Raw genomic sequence first — 16,819 nt, forward strand, 5'->3', positions numbered from 1 at the left:
CTAGGGCCTTTTCCTTCACTTTGTCTTGTTCCACTGGAACAAATTATCGAATGCTCTAATGTTATCTGTTATTCCACTATCTCTATGCCGATGACATCCACTTCTACTTTACCTTCATAAACTAGCAGGTAGAAATCAAGAAGTGGTTTAAATGATCATTGTCTTTAGTCAAAAACAAACAGGGACTTTGATCAATGCCCTTGCCAATGTGATTGATGTGATTATTCAACAGCTCAATATTACAACATAACAAGATTTCTGATGATCAAAACTCCTTGATCCTCAGAAAACAAGTTTTTGATGAATTTATATAGCTTGAGTCAATTAGAAATTGAAACATTGTTAAATAAATTTTTCTAAACTCGGAGTGCAGGTGCCCAAGTCTTCACTCAGTATAATAAATTATGTTTTTGCTTCAACCCCGTCTGTACCACTGTATTATTTTAGAACTATTTATGAAGGTTCAAAGTCCAGCTGCCAGAATTACAACTTGTAAATAAACAGGTCAACATCACTACAGTTTTGGCATCCTTGCACTGGTTCTCCATTAATTGTAGGACCAAAATTAAGGACCTTAAATGGACAAGTCCCACAAGAACCTTCTCTTCCTCTATGGTTTTTAGGCCATCAGGGCAAAGTTTGCTGATGGTCCCTTGTGGTTTCATCCCTGGGGATTGACCTTTCAAGTCAGCATCTAGAGTTTGCGGTGCACCCATTTCAATGTTTGTGTTAAATAAACATTACTGACTCTTAAAAATGCATATGATAACAGTTTTATACAGCTAAGCATTCAGTTGCATCAATAGCTAAAGTTTGCCTCCATTATATTTTGTTTATATTGCTAATTTATTAGTAAATATATCACTTTCTGTTATTTGGATCACTTTAATTTGCAGTTTCCTTCATTGTTTTCCCTATCTTTTTATTTGGGTGCTCTCCACGTGAAGTGTTGGCCCTGGCTTCTGGGTGATTTGTCGATTCACTTTGAGTGGGTTGAGCTGTGGGCTTCATGCTTGGTTAGTCTCCAACTAAAGCAAAGAACCATTTGTACCAGCTTTCATTTCAGCTCAGTGCTAACGAGCAGTGACAGCCACTCAGCTTACTCAGGTTGGGTTACCCCCATGTCTACAATCACACCACCCATGTCTCTGTTATTAATAAGGGGAGGGAGTAGAGCAGCGAAGGGCTCTTAAGAAGTAGCTTTTTATGAACACCTGATGGCAGACCACCCAGAAAAATGCAGGCTGAATCACCTAAATTTGGCCGATTAGCACATCGATCAAATTTACCGTTAAATTATTGTTAATCACACTTTAAGTTAGGGCTGTGTAATAATATCAATTTTGCGATATATATCGATATTTTCTTTCCTAGAAAAAAATCGATATTCATCCGCAAGTATCGTAACATCCAACTGTCACCTTGCTCACTCACTGCTTGCTTCGTCAGGAGAGTGATTCGGTCATCAGGCTTGGAGTAATTCCTTCAGATGTTAAGTGTCAAGGTTAAAAAGGTATCAAACTATTCAGAGCAGGGTACTTGGTGCACTTTATTTACTTTACAAGTAAATAAAGTAAGTAGCTTACAAACTGTAAGCTACAGTTTGTACTGTTTCAATTAAAAGAAACATGTTTTCTCACCACTTCTTTGATTCATTTTGTCCAGCTGTCGACTTTAAGTCTGTGTCCATGTCCAACCAGAACCAGGTATTGTGTAGTTGGTGCTTTTAATCAGTTTTCAGTTAAATTAATTCAGTCCAATTCTATAACAGTCACAAAATGTCACCAAAATCCCTCTGTCCCTCTAAAATCTTTCAGAAAATCACAAAAGTGTATTGAATTGTATCGTTTGCTGAATATCGCAATATATATAGTATTGTGAGCAGAATATCGTGTATCGTATCGTGAGATTATTGCATCACTATAGCCCTACTTTAAGTACACTAATTAAAGTATGACTGTTCAATGAGTTAATGCCAACATATACATATTTCCCAACTGCAATTTAATACTTTGGTAGTGCTACAGAAAAAATGTTGACAGATATTCACAAAGTGCGATTTACTTTTTTTTTTTTACTCAGTGTAAAAAGAAAGTGTAAAAGTGTTTAAATAGAAATTATTTTATTGCACTAATATAATCTAAAAGAAAAACTTTGAAATTGTCTAGACCTGCAAAAAAAATCTTTAATATCCTGAAAGGCGTGCAGTTAGTGTATGCAAACCCCTGCTATTCATGGAAGGCATGTAAGACACAAAATGGTTTCAAGAAAACAAATGCATGCCTAAATTTACCCAATTTCCAAATTAAGGAAAACAAGGCTAGGCCCCAAGTTTATCACATTAACACACAGAGAAGGCAATAGTACGTGGGGTAAGAAGAAAAAAAAAAAAAAACGTTAAAAGTCAATGAAGAACTGGTCCCAATAAATGTGGAATATGCTGCAACAGTTTCCAGTAACAAGTCTGGACACTTCTTTTGAATATGAACATGAATATGAACTGCAGACTTCTGGAAATAGGTCTGCAACATGTCCTCATGTTAAAAACCGGTAAGACACGATTGCGCAGCAAGCTTTAGAGAGAAGCAACATATAGCACTGCAACTATAGCATTTGTATTCCTACATGTTTTGTCCCACTAACAGATGGGCTTGTTTTCACAAAATGGGTCAATTAGTTTAAAAGGTTAGCAATTGGTACACAAGTTATGACAAAAATAGACCTGCATATAGCCTGGAGGGTATTTTTCAGCTATGCCTATGACTTATCTTGATTTTAACCCACAAAGTCTTAATTTCAAAACCAAGTAGAAAATAATGTTTACTAATCCTCTCATTAGCCAGCTGCTGTCATAAAAGTAGCAAAAATAGACGGTTCAAAAAGCATTACTTTCCATGAGGTCTACGCATGTTGGTGCGTACAGCTGGCTAGAAAGGCAAACACATAGCCCACATGAAGGGCCAAATTCAGCTAGCAACAGCGTGAAAAGATACAAACCATGTAGACAAAGCAAGAAGAAATCCTCTTTGATGGTGGTGGACCCATCAATAAAGTGTTTTACATGGCAAGATGTTCAAACAGACCCCTTTGTGCCAGAAAAGATGGAAGAGCTTGTTAGATCAAAAAATAACTCTAGACCAAATATTGAAAAAGCAATATGGCCCCAGCTGCAGCTCAGGAGAGACCTTTAAACATGTCACCAAGGACTTCCAAAAACAAATGACTTGCATGCTTTCAAGTCATGTAGAAGAAAACTATTTAGTGTGGGCAGAGTCAGAAGTCTTTAAAGTTATGTGACAAATTATCACTAATTAGTAAGTCACTAAATCACAAACTATCAAGAGAATTAAACTGATACGCGAACATTTAAGTGTAAAATGGTGCCTTTAGGGGCATGAGACAGAGGTACGAAAAGGCAAAAGAGTGAGATGTACACAAACCGATCCCCAATGGAACAATGCAACTAAAGATAATTACTTGATTGGTAGACAGAATTATAAAGACAACATTATTCTGCTATGTCTCAAGGTCCAGAGTTTCAACTTATTTCATGGTTTTGTTAGGTAAAAACAACAACAGTCTGGTTCGAGTGTGCAGTTCAACATCTCAAAGCCCCCACTCTGTTTTCCATCATAATGGCCTTACCGGAGATGAGCTGTTGAGTTAGATAAATACTCATGTTCTGCTCCTTTCTACTGTTCCCACTTATGGAACACAACCAAAACTATTCCCATTAAATGTGCAGAATTTTGTGATCCAAGCCATCAAAACTGGTTTCTCAGCCCTGACAGCAAACAAGAAAAGAGCCAAAAGTTTTTTTAGTTTTTTTTAAGCTAGCTTAACAAACATGCTTTTCAGTTCCAAAGCAGCATCCCAATCTGGTTTGATTCTGGTTTTATCACCTCTTCTTTTCCTTTGAGCCTAATCATTTCAAATGAATGCGTGGCACCACAACAAAACCTCAGATTACATCAGTATAATAATTTGTCACGGCAAATATTAACAAGTTACTCAATACTCCGGAAATGAGTGATTACCATACCATACTGTTCTTTCAAATTGCTTGCTTCATTGACAACTCTTTCAATTATGCAACAGATAAAGTTTGTGCTGCATGGTATAACAAAAAAGTCTCCAAGACAGCATAGCTGTTCTTATATATCCATGGAGCTCACATACATAAGAAAAGTACAACCGCGCCATAAGAAACACATGAGTAATGGCCTGTCGTAGTCATAGTGACTGCTCTCAGGCATAAACTGAAAGGAGAAATGAGCTCTACTCCAACTCTTTTCCATCCGAAGGAAGCTGACCCCCGCTTATTAGCACAGTGTGGCTCCATAATCCTCCGCCTATTTTTCGGGGGCACAGGTGTCCCCTGTCTGTACTTAGATTATCATTGTAATCCCCAGGATCCCTGTTGACTCAACTACAGCTTTCCTGTTCGTGAAGCTGCTCACCGGAATGTTTTGAGAGCAAATGGGCAGATCAGATGGACCCGTTTTGCCCCCTCATTCTAACGGTCTTCTATCCATTTAGCTCAGTGTGATGAGTTATAATCTCATGCATGTTCAGTCTGTCACAGTCATTTACAAGAAACTACTCTAAAGGACAGCTTTAGATTGGAGAAACATAGCTTCTCAGAAAAAAATATTTAATAAGAAATAAAAAGTTATGTCAGCATAATGTGAAATCTGTCCATTCACTGAGCAGTCTATAGACTTTAAATTTGGTCAGGGCTCCTTTGACTTGAATTACTGCATCAATGCAGCATGACATGGAGGTGATCAGCTTGTAACACCACTAAGTAGACCATTTTATAATCCTCTCAAGGCTGTAGTTTGTAGACCATAACATTTTTAGTGGTACTGTGAAATTAAGTTTTCTGAAAGACAGAATGTTAGTCTTTCATTAGCTGTAATCTGTAATTCACAGGAATAATCACTTGGAATACATCTCACTGTATTTAATGGTACTTTATTATGAGTTTAGTTTTTTAAACTGAATTAATTAAATAACTACATTTAAGGTCAACAAAATCAAGAAATCCAAGAAAATATCAGAGAAGGATCAGGAACACTAAATTAAGCAGCTGCAAATGGGTGGAATCACATTTTGCTTCCTCTGCGTACGCTTCAACTCAGAGCCAAACTGATCCAACAGCTTTTTCCCCAATGCTCCTTAGGATATTACATTTATAAAACCTTCATTATTCAGTTGTGTGCTAGCTAACTGAAAATAATATCACATAAGTTGGGTGAAATGCATATGCTGTGGACAACAACAACTTTGGCCAAATAAAACAGCACGACTGGTTTATGTCATCCAAACACCGGAAGAGCGTTACGGGGATGGTTTGGAGCTGCGGGGCGCTGTCCAAATAAAACAAGAGATACATGGAGTCACAGAGGAGCAGACCAGATGTTGTGAGGTTGCGAAAGAGTCTGGACTGAGGTGGAGTCCAAGCTGGATTCCAGATCCACAACTGATGAATCAGAAAAACTTTAAAAACAAAACTTGAAAAAAAAGGAAAAAAAGAAGAGTGTAACAGTCTGTACATAAATCCAGACTACATACAGTATGTTTGGACCATATTCCTAGAGAAAGATCATGTTCTTCTGACAAGCTTAAACTGTGGTAAACATTTTTTCAAATCTTCCCATCAGTGTCATTTCTCTATGTACCAGTAGGTTTTAAAGTTTAAAATCAAACCTAAATGACCTTTCACATTTAGAAACATAACACTTCACTGACTTTGGTCAGAATTGGCATTTCAGTTCATGTTTTGTTTTATTAAACCTACAAACCTCACGTCAACAGTGTTTACTGACATTTCTGCCAGAATATTTGGGGACACAACCACTTTACTTTCCTTTTTTTTTTTTACTTTGATTATAACTTCTACGGTTTTATTTGTATAAACTAGGAGTGAATATTTAGTTACAATTTTTAAGGGTAAATTAATAACTGTGGTTAAACTATAATTTATCTAACTGAAAACACAATCTTCAAAAAAAAAAAAAAACAAAGAAAAACATAGCATACATTATGCCAAAGAACTATTCAGAACACATCTTTGTCAGTTTCTGCAATTTTCCAAACTTATGCCATGAACAACTGATATTAAATAAGTATTTTTTGACTAACTGAAGAAAAAAAAACATTTTAACCTAAGAGGTAAATTGCAACAAAAAAAACTATTCTTAAAATTATTTTCAGATTAGGTTTTGGATTATACAAGTAACTTTTCAGCAAGGAGTTAGCCATTTTTATGTCAATAATTCCGTAATATTTATAAAAAATAAAAAATAAACACTGTTTCCACTTAGAACAGGGGAACATGCCTTGTTATAAATGAAAAAAGTCTCCAGTGGATCTAGCACCTTATTCAAAATAATCAATCTTCTCTAGTGACATTCACAAGTTGCTGTTTACAGTTAGTGACTAACCACTCTACCTGAGCTAATTGCTAAAATACAATCAACGAAATAAACTAATCATTTTGTCTTTATCTTAATATGTTAAATAAACTTTGTTTTGCAGCTGCTCCTCAAACATGCATGGTGTGGTTTCTCCTTTGCTTCCAATACAAATAATGACAGCTTAAAGCATGAAGGCTGAAAACAGTCAAATCTCTACAAAAACCTAGAGATTAAAAATAAATAAATAAAAAAAAATAAAAATCGGCCACGACTTTAATCAGTGTGTCTCTAAAAGAAGAAAAATAAAAGTGCAGCAGCACTGTTCTGTGGAGCTGACGCACGGGATTTCAGCCACCGCTCACCCTCTGCGCCTCGGACAACAACCATTGTTCTGGTAGAGGGAGTAGTTTTGATTTCTACAGGAAATAATGAGATTACAAGATTATCCCCATTCCCGCACCAAAGCACATGTCCCTAACCTTTATCTGATTCTGACTGACCCCAAAACAAAGTGCATTGATAAACCTGCTGTTTCTTAATGTGTTTAACAAAGAAAATGAGTGGGTTTTGAGTGTTTAGCAAACAAAAATCTGATTTGTTTGCATTTGGGCTCTGTGGTCATTGCTGATCAAGGGAAACGTTCATCATTCACCACTCTATATCTCCCACATTTGAAATGATCACATCTTAAAACTTCAACAGTTCGGAGAAAAGTGGGGGCATTTTATTCAAAACAGAAGACAATTGCATTGAGGAGCATGTAAAAGCAGCAGGACCTCCCATTCTGAACTGTAGATGATAACTCTACTAGTTTCCTGAAGTCTTTACATTCAAATGAGATTTTTATAACCAATAATGACTATCCCAGCAAGTTTAAACATTTTCATGATTCTCCAACTGACTAAAATCAAACTGCAAACAAACTAAACAAGCCAAGGTCTGTAAAGCATGCAAGAGAACAACCTTGGTCCTCAGATAACACCAGGCCTGATGCCATAACCTACTTATTTGTCACAATGACACGGACGTTTAAAGATCTTGCCAAACCTCTTTTTAGATTACATTTTTAAAACCTCTGTCAGGATTCCTACACATTTCAAACTTCCATACATCTCAAGATTGTATAGAAACTGTTCTGTTGTATGGCTTGGCTTTATGGAACAGCAGGCACTTTGGACCCTGAACAAATCCTGACCATAATGCACTTCTCCCCTGAGTTGGGTCTCCGTTACTCTTTTGTGTCAACTTGGACCAGTCCAGTTGGATAACGCTGCCAATGGACTGACACCGAATAAAAGAACTAGACTGGTCTTTTGAAGGCTATGTAAAACTACACCTGCAGGGAGAAAAAAAAAAAAACACACTGAAGCTGAGACAAAAATGGCAAAGTCAAAACACAATGAGTGTGAGTGGAACTGATGTAAAATTTGCAAGGACATTTCTGCTCATAGTTTCTTTATTGTTGTCTAACGAGTGTTCTGGGAACTGGTTCATCAGCAGCCAAATGAAGTTAGATAAACTCATGACTACATATCATCAAACCGAAAGCTATAGTGTGCGTCTCCAATCCACACAGGCAAGAACAAAAATAAAACCCAGAAAACCCAGAAAGATGTCAAAAGTGAACTGAAAGTAATAAGACTCATTTCAGCTCAGCTGTGCCTGATTAAAGCGGACCCTCAGGCCAATCAGAACACACCATTTGACTCCAAGTATTGGGTTTCAAATCAGTAATCTGTCTCTGAAGGCAGCTGAATCTCACACCCACTCCAACTTTCAGAACATGAGTCCAATCTCACAGCTCCCCAAGCATTTCATGCTCAGCTCAGTTGTGGCTAATTGGAGGGTGAGCGTCCGGCTGGTCCAACACAGCAGAAATCCACCCACACGTACGCACATGCACACAAGGGTGCGAGTGGTGGTCTTTCAAAGGCTGCGGGTCTGGGTCCAGTGCCAGGCTCCGTCTCGGGTACCCCAGGGAATAAAGAGCACCTCTGTTCTGTGGAGCTGACGCACGGGATTTCAGCCACCACTCACCCTCTGCGCCTCAGACAACAACCATTGTTCTGCTTTTTAATGAAGAAGAGTCGACATGGAAAAAAAATAAATAAAGGAGGTTAACTTATTCACTTCCTGGATTCTGTGAACGGGTAGCAAGACGAGCACACTGTAGGCCACAATTAACGGCAACCACAATATGAACACGGATAAAAAGGAAACATAAATGAATCCTTAATCCACACGCAACATTTAACACGCCTGTACACTCATTCAGTGTAAAAAAATTAACCAGTTATGCTGTCAATTTTTCCCCTCACCAATAAAAAAAAGCACTTCCTCCGTTAACATGGAACATGTTAAGATCAACATGTTCCATAAAGCATACAGAAAGGACCTTTGACCATTCCTCTTTGCTCAATTCCTTTAGATCATCCCAAATCCTTGGTTTTTTCCTACACCCTCTTCTTTACAGCTTGCTCCAAAATTTTTCTATAGTACTTAGGTGTGAAAACTTGGGAGGATGTTTGATATGGTGTTTGCTAATCCATTTCTGTGTAACCTTGGCAAAGTGTTTTGAATGATTATCATCCTGAAAGATCCAGTGACAAACTACTTCTCATCTTGTTGACAGAGAACGCCATTTTCCTATATAAATTCTGCATGATGAAATGCACTTAAAGTTTCCCTGGCTTTAGGAAGAGAAACAGGCCCACAGCATCACCAATCCACCTCCATACTTAACAGCTGTGTAAAAGAGGTGCTTACACCTCTTTTATTCCTCCTTAATTGAGACTGCATTATGCAGAAAAAAAATTTTATTCTCATCTTACAAATTATCACTGCTTGAGCTGAAGAGCTGAGCTAACTCTGCATGTTTAGGTTCGTAGGACAGAAAGGACATTTTTTTCTACTCTCATCGCGGAAAAACAATCTCTTGGCATGTATGTGGCGTCTAATGGTTGTTATGGAGACTTGGTGACCTCTAGAAGCCACTCTTTGCAGCGGTGAGAAATTGAGACCTTTTTTTTTTTTTTCAAGCACTCTTATTGTTTGTCTCGCGGTGTGTGGTGGTAAGACAAACATGGGTTCTACTCCTGCCTACTACTAGCAAAATTATGTGGGCACCAATGACAATGCCAGTCGTAATAGTTTTATTACATTTTAACATGAAATTTTATTCTCCCGACAGCGTAAATATATCCAAGTTAAGGTTGGATTTTTCTATATTATTCAGGGCAACATTGTGGATCTCAAATAAAAGATCTATTTACTTTAAGACATTTTTTTTATCAGTTCTCTTTATTGACTTGGTGAAATATTTTTGCTTCTCATTTGGTTTCTTGTTTTTGTCCAAATGCAAATTAATCTTAGACATCACTATTCATTTGGAAAGTCACAACATAGCATCTGTTGGTGCAACTTTATAAGCGCATCTAGCGTGAAATTTAAAACTGGTTTAATATCAGTTCTATGAAAACTTAATTCAGCCGGGGATGGTGGAGGTTGAAGCAGAGCCCAGGTAACCAGCCCACTCATTCTACACCCGTCAGAGTGACAAATGAGGCTTCAGTCGAACATGAAAGGCCACTCTTGTGATTAATCCAGAGTAGATTTCAGACGCAGAACCCCACAACACAAATAACTCCTGGCACTTCAGCCGCCTTCAAACAAAGCAGCTTAGATGTAATCTGGACTATTGAGAGGAGCAGCAAGAACAACAACTGCAGCAGCTAAGCCTGTAGTCCCCCATATGGCACTTAAACATGTAACCTCTTTACATCACTGATAGCAGTAATGATATCACAGCAGCTCAAGGAGTTTCTAAGTGCAATCGCATAATGGATGTGGGTGCAGCTTTATTTGACGTCAGCTTTGTGGTTAACTGAGGCCAGAGAACAGCCATCAGGCCCGGAGCTAGTTTTTCCTCAAGCATAAATTTTTGACATTCAGACTGTGAGAAACAAAACAACACAGTCATGATATTAAAGGTTTAATTTGGCATAAGATCTCACAGCACTACAGCGTTAAAATATTTCTCACCTAATTCTCTCTTTAACATGTTCACAGTTAAATGTTTGAATAAGATTTTAATAGTGTGTGCTCCATTTTAGAGTTCTAATATAAACTGCAGTTCACCACGAGTTTGTTTTGTAGTTTGTTTTGTACAGGCAGGCTGTAGACGTGGACAAACCATAAACAGAGAGACAGATGGCTGGATATGCTAATTGGTAAACACATTAAGTTGGAAATAAAGTTGTTTTTTTTTACTCATCTTACTCAGAACTAGAAAATACTTTGGCCAAATTGCAGAATTTTTGAGTTTTTTTCCAGAATAATTAGGAACTCTGGCTTTGTTAAAATTTTAAAGTCAGCGTTTCAAACTCTAATCGTGTCTTGTATTCATTTGCCAGATCAGGCTAGAGACATAAAAAAAATGCTTGTGAGAACAGATTAATGATCAACACGTTGTAAAAAAAACTCCTCAAAAAAGAAGGCAAGGACAAGGAAGGGAAGAAAGGAGGGAGAGACACAAGGAAGAAACCACAGGAAAGCAAGGACACAAAACTTAAACAATGGATTAGAAAATAAAGTTGGGAAATAAACATTTTTCCAAGCTTTCCAATTGTTTGAGCTCCATTTTGGAGTCTTGATATAAACTGGGGTTTATATCAGGACTCCAGAAATGGGAAACACAGAAATCCCATTCCAGATATTGTTCTGCCTCGTGAGGACCCTTCTTTTGAGATATTTCAAAGTCAAGAGAAAAATACCAGACTTATTTGTTTTTAACAATTATTCAAGGCTTTGAAATCTTGTAGGATTATGACATCATTAATAACCAAGGAGAAAACAAGCTACAGTGACACTCAGAGTCCAATATCAACTTCTGCCTAATCTTGTGAGCTAAATGTACCACTGCACACTGCGTAGGCATACATGATAGATACTATAGAAACCAGAGGAGTTGCAGAATTCCAAGTTTAATCACAGATATTTACCCACGAGGCCCCATCCGAGCGTTAAAGGGAATAATACGTCCTCATTTAGGTTTGTGCTTTAGGGCTGCTGCCCTACTTTTCTTTTGACTTTTGTTTGGTGCATTTTAAAACGTGACAATTCTGAAAAATTACAGTAAATCCCATAAGGAACAACTATTTTTTGCAAAGAAGATGCCGTCTTTATGTTTGTCGTCAACACTTTTCTTCCACCATCTCTCTGCAATATACCATAAGAAGCATAATAACCGCTGATAGTTTTGCATGCCTGAAACAATCAACCTTAAACTCTCACAATAAATCGCCAGATCTCTCAGTGCAAATGAAGCTTTAAATGGAGCCATGCAAACTGCAAAATGCCCACTGTGTACTTTAAACAAGATACTATTTGGGCTAAACCTTCTACTAACTTCATGGCCAAGGTCGCATGTGAATCAAAAGCTTGCGTCATGGCTGAGAAATTATAATACAATTAGTTTGTTTCAAATAGCAGGCAAAAACACCAGGGATCTGCGAGACTGGATTCAAGGGAAGCTTTTCATTTGGAGGAATCTGCAGACTCAAACATTGTCTTATCCAGGACAGGGTGGGTTAAAAGTTAACCTACCGCAGCTTTGTAGTTGTCCTTTGAAGTTGTAACTCCACATAATCTGGGAATGCATTCACATGAAGGCTGGTAAATCCTTAAATTGCCTTCTAAATAAATTGTGAAATTGTTAAACTCAACATCAATAAAAAGATGCAACAGACTCTGGTATTGTCAAAAGTGACTTCATTTGTGTATATATGGAAATAAAACTTGGCAAACAGCTCTGTTCAGCCTGTCAGGCTTACTACCTTGAAGGTGTAACGTACTAAAGCAAATAACTGATGGGAAAAAAAAAACTTGGGCAGTATTAGACCTGCTGCTTAAGCTCTGCAATACAAATGCATTGCAGAAATGTACTGGAAGTCATCCAGTCATCACTGAATAAAAGGTTTTGACTTGACTTGCCTGTCGGTGGAGAAATGCTCTCTCGGGCTGTATAACATTGAGCTTGGTAAGGAAATAACGTAAGCATGATAGTTGGCGAGAGAGATAAAGTAAATAAAGATGAAAAGAAGAAGAGACAGAAACGGATAAAATATGAGATAAAGAGACAGACGGACTCACCTAAATGAAGAAATGGATTAAAAAAAGATCTAGAAAAAAAAGCCACATATTTTTTTCCCTCTGGAATGTTCTGTTAAATATTTTGAAAATGTCAAATAACCTGCTGAAGTTTTTGTCTGTGAACACATCCCACATGACCAAATCTTTAGAGGAAAATGCTGTTGTATCTTTCACCCATATTACTGTAATCCGTTAAAGAGAAATGCATTGTTGGCTTGAGAAAAGATCAGGAGGATGAAATAGTCATTTTGTTGTAGTCTAAGCCTTCCTGTTATTTTTCAAAGTCTTGCACTCTTTGTGGCCACGTGAATAATCGGCCCATATTATCTAATATGAAGTTTCTGTGTGTCAGGGATAAGAACTTTGGTTATTTTGCATACTCCTGCTGCTACTCACAGGAGAGTATGTGCTGCCATCAAAACAAAATTCAGCTCATTTAGCAGATATCCTTGCCTGATCTGCTGGTTTTTGTGACATGTTTTTCTGTGCAACTGCACAAGACTCTGTGCACTTGACTAGCCTTAGTCAAGTTTGGTGTTTCATAAAAAAGAACTAAAAGTACAGGAGCAACAATGTAGGACAGAAATAGCTCATGACGTAATCTGTCATTGTTTAGCTTGGCTGATAAGATTAATTGCATTAAGTGTGAACACAACATTACGACATGCAGTGATCTTCTTTGGGCGGGGCACCCTCCTTGAATAATAGAGGGAAATTGATGAATGAGACACCCATCACTAATTTTAAACATGTGGCAGCCATGTTGAACTTTGGGGTATGAAAACCATGTTTAGAGGAACATTTCTGATCCTTTTTTTCCAACATAAAAAAAAACACACACACACCACAAACTGATAAATATTCTGTTGAACTTGAAAAAATGCTTTAAAAGTTTTAGTTGGTGTGGTGATACTTAGAAACTATTAGCTTAAGTGGTATCGACTTTTTACCTTCAACTCATCCTCAAAGCCCTGTGACCGTCTTTCTGACTACAGAAGTCAGAGATGTGAAGAGTTAATATTAGAGCTGAGGGCTTTCCACATCACACAGTGTGGAAATTCAAATTCAGCGTAGCCTAATGAGAAATTCAGCAGACCGCTTAAATGTGGTCACGTAGAGCCGAGGTCTTTAATCTCAGCAGCTCCCTGCTGTGATGCAAGGGCTTGCCAGTTGATCAGACCCATTACGGCTGGCGAGTAAACAGTCCTGCACTACTCTTTGATCAACAGGTCCCAAGTACGAAGATTAGAGTACAACAAGACTCATGTAAGAGTAAATTAGTCAGATAGATTATTAATAGTGGGGGAGGTGTTACACAGGAAGTGATTAATGAGTGGCACTGAACAAGAGCCAAGTACAAATCTTGACTCATCAGCACTAAAAACCTCTTAGGAAACAAAGAAGCCTGAGAGAGGGATCATGCTTATCATCTGCTCTTTGGGTCAGAGTCACACAGAGTCACTCAAAAGAGCCGCCCGACACAGACAACAGCTGATACACATTAGAGTTTAAAGGGTGGTAACTCACACTAAATGCTCTGGTAATGGCACCAAATTCTTCTGATGCCGAAGGGCTTCCATCTCTCCAAGAGATGAGGCAGCAGAAAGAGAGAGAGAGTTCCCCGACATGCTATATGAGGATCGGCTTTACTGTCAGTCAGTCCAGGAAATCTTCAGTTTAGACAGGTAGGTTTGTTTCTGGAAAGCCGCATAACGAGGGATTATCTAAAGTAAACTTTATGGATCCTCATCATTTTAAACCCACTAATTAGAGGAGGAAGATGAGTTGTTGACATTCAAAACGAAGAGCACAAATAATCCTTCAAGAAACATGACGTCAAAGCTTTCAAACACTTCCTCCCCACCAAAAACCAAAAAAAAAAAAGTCTGAAGCTGCCTCTGGCAATTAAAGAGACTCATCCATATCCGATGAGCAGCAATCACACCCTAACCACAGGCCTGTCTGTCAAACAACTATCCCACTTCCATTTCTGAGGGTTTTTTTTGGGGGGGGGGTTTTGCAAAATGAGTCATCTGTGCAATGCTGTCCAAAATTCAACATTAACAAGAGAAATACACATTACCTTGCAACTGAAACAAAAAAAAAGTAAAAAGCAGTTAAAAAATGCTTACTAAAGTTAAATCTTTCTTCTAAACAGCTGATGTATGAGAACACCAGGCCAGGCAACAATCACATCTGACCCACATTTTTCCCAGCTCTCAGATTTCAACCTCACTCTATTCCTCTGCGCAGGTCTATTCAGCAGCAAGCTGGAAAAAAAAAAAACAAAGAGAAAGAGAGACTACTTATCTACATCAGTAGTTTACCTAATTACGCCTTGTAAAACGACTGCAAATAATACTTTTGATCCCAACTGCATCGGGAGCACATGCAGCCAATCCAAAGACTTGTTTTTGTCTTGGGCATACACAGCAGCTGGAAGAGTTTTCAAAGTCCATCTAACCTTGCAACATAATTGTTGACAGATCAACTGGAACTTTATGATGCGACAAGAGTTTCTGCAAAAGACCTGGCATGCTGGGCTCTTAAGACTTTAGCAGTGAGCCGGCGTCTGGACTCATAAAGTTGAAAGAAAACTGGGGCAATAAAGCCAATGACTTTCCATGTCGACGGTGCAGGTGCGTCCTACATCTTGAGTTTGGAAATGCACAGCCTAAAACATGTTGCAATATTCCAAACAGTGTTTGGTTTTGTAGTGTTTTGGTTTTGTTTTCAGATCAGATTAAGTAAAGAAATGGATTATGTGGATGGAACTTTAACTTCACAATAGTGACATTATTTAAACTCTGTACGTTTTATAATACATTGAGTGCAAAGAATACATTGTAGAGTACTTTATAATCTGATTTCTTGGACAAAGTACTGGTACATTTTGTATGCAAAGATATGTTGGGTAAAATCCTGTCCTACAGTAGTTGAATGTATTCTTAGCATCTTCAAGTACTTAAGATCTCCAAGTTGAAATCTCTTTAGAGAATCCAGAACTTTTCTCAAACTTTGTATAACTTTGTCTTACTTTGCACTTTGAGGACAGAGTAATGTCCACAATAAACCAARGATTGATGACTTTGTCCATCTGGAAATTGCTCTTTTAAACTTCTGTAGCTGCTATTCATAAACTGAACAGTTTTTTTTTTACCTTAAACTTTTAAATTATGACAAAGATGTTGTCAAGTTTTTCTAAAAAAAATTGAAAATGAAGACTTCTTGGAAATAAAATGGATATTTGTAGTTTGCATTGCTATGTCGTATTAAAAAATTAATAAAATATGTTTGGCTGGTTAACTGACTGAAAGGCAAAGTTAAAATATTCACAGTTCAGCAGTGAAATGTTTGATAACATTTAAAAGTCAAACAGAAAGTTTTTCTAAACACAGATACACTTTTAAACCTAGCAAAGAGTTGTTTTTGTTCTAAATGTGGTTTTTGCCTCAAATGGCCAACATATTTTTCTCAGGCGTTCTGGACAGACAGAGGTCCACAGCTGTCCGGTCCCAGGACACTAAAGCGTGGAGAGAACAAAGAGGGGAGACACATGGACACAACTTTTTTTCTCTTACCAGAACGTGTGCGAACCTCTCCTCCAGCTCCCCCGGCTCTGGCATGGGCAGTTTCAGGGGCATGTTGTGTCGGTGGTCGGTGTGCTGGTCAATGCTCCCTGCGTTCCCCATGTTTGCTCCTTTTTTTTTTTTTTATAAAACACCAGCAAGCGGCCACAACTTTTCTCCTTCTTGTTAACTCTCGATGAAAATCCCCCGCAATTTATTGGAAGTGTATCCCACACGCCCTTACGTTTTCTGCCTGTTTATGCGGCTCTTATCCGGCTTATCCAGGTCACTGTTTCTTCTTCTTCTTCTTCTTTAAAATAAAACACATGAGAGGTGGGCGGCATAATGCGACGGGTCCGAGCGGCAGCAGCGGAGTCCCGGAAGAGGCATTTTCCACAAGGAAGACCTGGGAGCGTGACTCTTTCCACCTCTCCTCCTTCTCCTGGTATTATCCGTATCTTTCACAATTTCGGCTCCGCTCCCAGCCGACAGATGACGACGGGCATGATTCACGCTTATTTCAATCCCCGGTGTGTCTGTAGTTCCTGAGCGGAGCTGGCTTTCCTAATCCCTGCACTGCTGACCAGCTTGTTAAGGAGGAAGGAGGGGGCTCTCTGGGAGCCCTTTCACGGGGCCAAGCCTCTCACTTCATCTTGGGGCGTAGCTCCCAAACCCGTA

General features: G+C 38.4%; 1 protein-coding gene across 1 annotated transcript in view; it reads right to left on the minus strand.

Moving 5' to 3' along the window:
- The window catches only part of fmnl2a (formin-like 2a), a 58,738-nt gene extending 41,919 nt beyond the window's left edge, over positions 1-16,819 (minus strand). Inside the window, exon 1 of the mRNA XM_017309273.1 lies at positions 16,154-16,819. Coding sequence (XP_017164762.1) covers positions 16,154-16,264 — 111 coding nt within the window. The 5' untranslated portion in view covers positions 16,265-16,819. The remainder of the gene's footprint in view (positions 1-16,153) is intronic.

Source organism: Poecilia reticulata, linkage group LG2 (genome assembly GCF_000633615.1).
Source record: "Poecilia reticulata strain Guanapo linkage group LG2, Guppy_female_1.0+MT, whole genome shotgun sequence".
NCBI classification, from domain to species: domain Eukaryota; kingdom Metazoa; phylum Chordata; class Actinopteri; order Cyprinodontiformes; family Poeciliidae; genus Poecilia; species Poecilia reticulata.